This window comes from Delphinus delphis, chromosome 11, assembly GCF_949987515.2.
Source record: "Delphinus delphis chromosome 11, mDelDel1.2, whole genome shotgun sequence".
Lineage (NCBI taxonomy): Eukaryota > Metazoa > Chordata > Mammalia > Artiodactyla > Delphinidae > Delphinus > Delphinus delphis.
In genome coordinates this window covers 93,491,930-93,498,797 of record NC_082693.1, presented here as the reverse complement: position 1 = coordinate 93,498,797, position 6,868 = coordinate 93,491,930, and the positions used below count along the sequence as shown (strand labels likewise).

At 63.2% G+C, this 6,868-nt stretch overlaps 1 protein-coding gene across 1 annotated transcript in view; it reads right to left on the bottom strand.

Moving 5' to 3' along the window:
- Window positions 1-2,285: 2,285 nt before the first annotated feature.
- Window positions 2,286-6,868, bottom strand: part of CACNA1I (calcium voltage-gated channel subunit alpha1 I) — a 106,816-nt gene continuing 102,233 nt past the window's right edge. Inside the window, exon 36 of the mRNA XM_060023965.2 lies at window positions 2,286-6,517. Within this exon, the coding sequence (XP_059879948.1) occupies window positions 5,876-6,517 (642 nt within the window). The 3' untranslated portion in view covers window positions 2,286-5,875. The remainder of the gene's footprint in view (window positions 6,518-6,868) is intronic.

Sequence of the window (6,868 nt, the reverse complement as noted above, 5' to 3'; positions counted from 1 at the left end):
GAACAGGGGAGTCAAGAGGGTGGGCCTCGTCCTATAGGACACTGGGGAAGAGGCGTGGGGTTGGCAGCACACGGGTGGTCTGCAGAGTGAGAGAGACTGACGAGGCCTGGAAAGGGTGACGAGGAGGGGCCTGGCCCCAAGGCTCCTGTGAGAACCAGGAGGCAGGGACAGCCTGGGGGCTGGGAGAGAGGAGAGAGTTCCAGAAGGAGGGATGGTCCTAGTGACAGCTGCCTCCGCAGGGCTCAGCAGGGTGAGCTGCGGGGCTGAGGGACGTGGCCCTGGGGGTCAGCAGGGAGGATTGGGAGGGGATGAAGGTGTTTGGTTGAGGAGAAGATTGGGCCCGGGAGCAGGAGGGAAGCAAGGGTGAGGTGGGCCCAATTCAGGCCAGGGTCCCTGGTAAGGGAGGAGCCCAGGCTGACACCCAGCCTTCCAGGGAGGGATAGGGGTTTGGGGACAGCGGTCTAGAGCTTTTGGACACGTGGAGCCCAGCAGATCTGCCTCAAGGGGCTGGGAGAGGAGGGGCTGGAGCAGGGGGCCTCCCCAGGGAGCCAGGGCTTGCTGCACCCTTCGGCCGTGAGATCCTAGGCTGGGCAGCTAGACCAGGTCTCACAGGTGATGAATGAGGCTCAGGCTGGGGCCTGGACCTGCACTTGGCCTGCTCTGTGGACAGCCTGCTTGCCTCAGTTTCCTCAGCTGAAAATGAGGGTAACACCCCTCTCTGGACAGAGGCAGGCCGTCCAGGAGCAGGGGCAGGCCCGTGGCCGGCACACGTGCACACAGTGCGTGCACAGCTGCCCTCACCAGGTGTCACCTCTCTCCCTGCCCCCACCGCTCTGTCTACCGTGAGGCCGATGCCCAGGTAGAAAGGCCCCTCTGGACACCCGGAGCAGGGAAGACATGGCACTCCAAGCATCACGGCCGGCAGCTGGGAGCGTCCATGTGGGCGCTGTGCAGAGGGGCCTAGACAGCTGCGGTGATTTCTCTGTTACCTCCCAGGGCTGCAGGGCCCACCAGAAAGGGATCACAGAGCAGAAACGGGGAAAGCAGGGGCGAGCGGACAGGATCACGCAGGGCCAGTGTTACAGGCCTGTCTGTGCGGTGACCTCAGCTCACCTTGTTCTCCAGAGTGGGTGGGGCCTCAGAGAGGGAGGTGCAGTGTTGGAGGTCACACGCGACATCCCTGTGTCCCTCCCTTGGCCATGCCGAGACCCCGGTCAGCCCCTGAGGAAAGGCAGCGCACCCTGGGGGGATGGGAGGCCCAGCAAAGGCTGGTGGGGACCAGGCAGGCCCTCTAGCCACCAACTTGGCTCTTCTGCTCCCACAGCTTGTTGACGTCCAGGTGACCAGCCTCTGGACCTCTCTGGGCCCCTGGCCTCATCTGAAGGGCGGCGGTGAGAGCGCTCTTCCCAGGGACGAAGCTGCAGGGAGCTTAGCCCGAGGCGAGGTTTGGCTGCCTGCCCAGCCCTCATCCCCTCCTTCCAACAAGCGCACAGCGGTGCTCCTTGACAGCTCCTCCCTACCCTGCTCTCAGGCCGTGATGCAGGTAGGTCGCCCCCATCCCTGAATCCCAGAGTTCAGACCTGGTCAATCAGAGCCTGGCACGTACCCCGGTCAGCCTATGAGATTCCGTGAACTTTGCCAGACTGTCAGGGAGAGGAGCTGTCTTTCATCTGGGGCTAGGCAGACAGGCCCAAAGCCAAGGCTGCTGGTGGCCACTAGGGGAGGAGGGGAGCAGAACCAAGGTGGAGAGGCTCCATCCTCGCGACATAGCTGGAGCTCTTGATCCGACTGCACCTGAAGGCAACGCCGCCTCTGGACTTTTTAGCTACTTGAGCCTCTAAGTTACTTCCTTGTTTCTCACTTTCCACCCTCCCTTCCTTTCCTCTCTTCTGGCTCTTTCTTTTTTTTATTCTCAGTTTCATTTGAGTCGGGTTTTTGTCCCTTGCAGCCAAAACAGTCCTGAAAATACCCATCGTATGATTTCAGGCAACAGTGCCAGGTGACTAGACTATTACTCTCTGCGACCCTCTCACCCAGGTCCAGCATCTTAGCTACAGAACCAGAGTGCGAGAGCCAGGCCCTGCTTCCTCCCCAGCCCAGCAAGTCCCCAACCCTTACCCCAGCATGAGAGGACACTTTCATGGGTGTCTCTAAGTCCCAGACACCCCAGGCCCCACAGCCTGGGCATGATGAACACATCATCACCCCACCCACTGGGAAGCCCCCCAACTCTACACCCACCCCACTGGGGAAAGAACAGCACAGACACGTGGAGAAATTCTGAAATAAGCTTCTGGGTTTTATTCAAAACAGCACTGGTGGCGGCTGCCGCTTGGTTTCTCTATCCCGGGCCATCTGGGCCAGCAGGTACCAGCGCCATCAGCAACTAGGAGGGAAGTTTATTCACACCATAGAAACTGTACAGCGACTGGGAGTGCGATAGTCACAGCAGCAGGGCTGGGTCGAGGGCTTCCAGGAGGAGGTGGCCTCTGTCTCCTCCCTAAACCCCAGCACGGCCCGGGCTCTGCCAGGAACACTGATTATTGCGCAGAGACAAAAAGAGTATGTGTACCTGGGCTAAACAGCGGCTTCTAAGAACCCAAGCCCTTACACAGCGCAGCAAAGGGGGCCAGAGGTGGCCCTGGAAACAGAAAGCTCCAGTGGGAAGATTTGGGGGGAAGACAGGCAGACAGGCTGGTACTGTGCACACTTCGTCCACTTTTAGGGGGCTGCCTGGTGCAGGAGGAGGCCCGGCAGGGGACAGGAAAAGGGTTTGGCTGGGTAGACTATGCCCCATCTGGTCTTGGGTCCCTTTGTACAGGTGTTGAGGGGCCCACCAGCCACCACACTGCAGAAGCCTGCAAACAGACAGCTTGGGGTGTCCAGCACCAGGGTCCTCACTCTCCGCAGGGCCAGGCCATGTGGGTTAGGGTAGGTTTGTGCTTTTGTGATGGACAGGCCACAGGATCAGGGAGGGCCGAGGGGCTATTCACCCAACCCTTAGCCATTTGGGTTTTTCCTGGCCAGTCACAGCTTCCCTGGTCCCCCATCGCCTGTAGCTCCCAGGAAAAAGGCCAAGTGCCTGGGGTCAGCATTTGGGACCCTCCAGGAGCCAGCCCCATCTCCCACAACTCCCTCAGGCAAAACTTCTATGCATCGTGTTCAGCTATGCCCACCTCCAGACATACCCTGCTCTGTCCAGCCCTCACACCATCGCTCAGGCGATGCCTGGGTCACTCTTCCCACGTGTCTGCTGGTTCTGGGGTCACTCAGTTCAGGGTAAAAGGATGGCTCTATGTCAGACTCGCCCGGGATGTGTTCCCTGCCCAGCCACTTATAACCCGGTGACACCAAGAAAGTCACTTCCCTGGTCTGTGCATGGAGCAGCAGTGCACACGGCTCAGGGCCACCATGCAGAGTAAACAGGATGACACCTGAGCCCAGAAGACGGAAGCCGCTGACCAGTGTCAGATGCCATCCCCTTGGACGCCAACCCATCCTCCACACGGTCCTCTCAGGTCCCACTGGCCACCTTCCGGCCCCCAGCACACACGTCCCTCCAGGAACACGCTGCCGTGCGCAGCCACTGTGTGCGTGACCTCCCCTCCGCCTCGATGGCTGGCGCCAGCATGGCGCTGGGAGGGAGGGCGAGGCAGAGCCGGGCAGGCTGCCCGAGCCCTCCTCTTCCCCAGACGAGCGAGCGCCCCACCCCGTGATGAAGCCGTGGGCGTGGCAAAGGCAGCCAGCGCAAGGCTCTCTGGGGCAGGCAGGCGGCTTGGGACTCGGGCCCGGCCTCCCTCACCAGCCAACAGGCCACTGGGGGCGGGAGGGGACGCGACCCCAGGCCCAGCCAGCCTCCCACCCTGGAGGCTCCTGTCCTGGGAGGGAGCACAGCGTCTGGGCATCGCCTTGTGTGTCCTCATAGCGACCCCTCGACGAGGACTGCCCACCACGCCCTTCTGGGCGAGGGGGGGGGGCTCCAGAAGCTCAGGGGCAAAGCCAGGTCTCAACGCGCCCCCCCTGCAAGAGGCCCGCGGCCAGGCTATGGTTTCTGAGTCCACCTGCTCTGAAACTCAGGGTCACTGTTGCACGTTCCAGGCTCAGGTGCCCGAGGCCCCGGGGGATCCTGGGGTGGCCCCTTCACCTCCCTGGGCCTTGGTTTCCTCAGGTGTAAAGTGGGCCTGGCAACCCTTCCCCCCAGCAGCTCTGGGGGAAAGGCTCTGCAGGCCACATTGCCCTCTCCCTGTGCACGATGCCCAGGCCCCAGGGGGCCCTACGCTGCCCAGAAGACACCCAGAGCCCGTCAAGCAGACCCTCCCCACAGCTTGCAGCCCAGCCCAAAGCCAGGTCAGGGTTTGGGAACAAGGTCAAGGGCTCCTCAGCGGGGCCCAGCTGAAGCCACTGAGACGATCTCACACAGGCAAAGGGCCTGGTTATTCCTGAAGCACAGTGGGTCCCAACTTGCAGCCTTTCCCACCCCATGACCCCTGCGTGTCCGCAGACCATTCCACCACCACTTCCCAACCTTCTTCAGACTGACTTCAAGTCCGTTCACTGCTCAGAAACTAGCCTTGACCTCAGCAATATGTCTGTGAAATCATGGGGTCAGTGTACTGTTTTTTTTCTAATAAATACTAAAATAAATGCATAACTAGTCAAATAAAAAGTACCCGTCCGTGACCCATTTGGGAAGCACTGCAGCTTTGGGAAAGTGGGGCTGATGGGTATGAGACAGAGACCCAGAGACAAGCAGCGGGAGTGGGGGGGATGTGGTCTCCAGGTGTCAGGCTGGGCGTCACCCCTGCCTAGAATCCTGTCAGATCTGCTTCACCCTGAACTCCATGGAGGGTGGGGAGAGGGGCAGCAGAGCAGCTCAGGGGACAGGGGGTTGTGAGGGGAGGGGGCGGTACAACCTCCTGGAATGGCCGTGGCTCAGGGACCACCTGGGGGATAAAAGGCAATAAGTAACCAGCCACTGACTGCCCGAGCCCAGGAGCCCCAGGGGCAGCCCGACCAGCACAGACCAGGTGGCTTCCCTTGACCTTCAAGCATCTCATCTGCTTAATGCCTCCACCTTTCCTCTCCCTCCTGCAGCCTTGCTGCCCTCAGCCTCCTTGGGGCAAAGCCACCCGGGCCAAGGACCTCACCTGAGGCAGAGGCCCCTGCCCAGCCTTGGAGACGCCCTTCCCCCCACCCCTGCCCTAAAAAAATACGACTACTCGCCCCTGGTTTTTCTGAAGAAAGACACCTAACTGGTTGACTAAGAGAGTTTGTGTGTTCTGGGGCATCTACAAAAGACTGTCACAACAACTAGACGCTCGGGAACAAGACAGACACCCCAACACGTGGACGGGCAGGATCTTAGCAGCGTTTCTTCTTTAAAGGAAAAAAATGCACCCTGAATCCCACCTCTTCTTCTGGGCCTGTCTCCCTGGCCACGGGGCCCTCGGAGGCCTGAGAGCCCTCTCCAAGCTACTCTCGGCCCAGGGGAGACGCCAGAAATCACGGCTGCCGACGCCCCGGCAGGACCTTCTGCCCTGGAGTGGGTCTGGCCTGGGCCCCGTCTGTGGGTCAGGCGAAAGCCCCGTCTGGGCCCGGACCCGCACTCCCCACCTTCAGCACTTTCTGGAAGTCATAAGCTCTCAGTAGAAAAAATAAATAAATATATATGTCTGTCTCTATGTATATGAATATGTATACACGTATATGCACGGGCAGGACCACGCTGAGCCCATCTGAGCCTCGGCAGCCCGGACCCTGCTCCTCCCCCAGCCCCGGCGGCTCGGCGCGGCGGCCAGGTCGCGGACGAAGTATTGCTGTCTGCCCCTGGCTCCTGAGGTAAAGAAGGTGAGACGGGGCGGGCGGGCGGCGGCCCTCATCTCCTGCCCTGGCTCGCGGCGTCCCCGGGCTGTGGCTCCCCCGGCGGCGGCTGCGGCTCGGGCGCCCAGGGGCCCCGGGCGGCGGCCGGATCGGCCTGGCACGGCGGGTCCTTGCGGCGATCGGCGGCCCAGGAGGGGCTGCGGGCCAGGCCTTGGGGCCGGGCGGCGGCGCGGGGATGGCCGGGGCCGGCGGTCAGGCTGCTGGTACTGCTGAACCTGCGCGCGGGCGGGAGGCCGGGCGGCGGGGGCGGCGGCCCGAAGAGGGAGGTGAGCGAAAGGCTGCTGAGCGTCTCCGAGTGCTCGCTGCCCGCGCCCCCGCCGGCCCGGCCGCCCGCGCCCTCCTCGTCCGACGGGTCCATGGAGTCGTGCTGGGTGCAGCCCGGGCTGGTGGAGCCCCCGCTGCTGTGGCTGCGCTGATGCGCCCGCAGCCCGCTCAGGCTGAACTGGCCCCGGCCCCGCAGGCTCGGGCGACGGCGGGCGGCTGGCGACGGGCCGGCGCGGAGCCCCGGGGCGGGCGCGGGCGGCCCCAGGGCGCGTCGCGGGCTGTCGCTCAGGGTCAGGCTGTCCTCCAGCGTGGTCTGCAGGCTGCCCGCCGAGCTGCTGCGGCTGCCCTCCAGCGACGTGTTGCTCCCCGTAGCCTGCGGGGAGGTCACAGGGGATGGGGGGCCGCCCGGTGTCCCGCAGCCCGCCCCTCCCGGTGACACGCGAGCACGCCCAGTCCTCCTTCCAAGCCCTCAGGAACTCCCTCGGATCACACGCGGCATCCCAGGCTTCCCCTTCGCCCAACCACCACCTGTCTGAGCTCCTGGGTGGCCCTCCGACGCGGCCCCCTGCCCCACCCCACTCCCCGACCCTTGGGGGACAGTCGGCGTCATCCTTCTCGGACCCCATCAGACCCTGGCCCCCCCGCGGGTGGCGTAGGCTCCGGGCTCACAGGGGGTAAAAGCCCTTGGGCCCCACCCCACCCCTCTGGGACCTCACTTCCCACC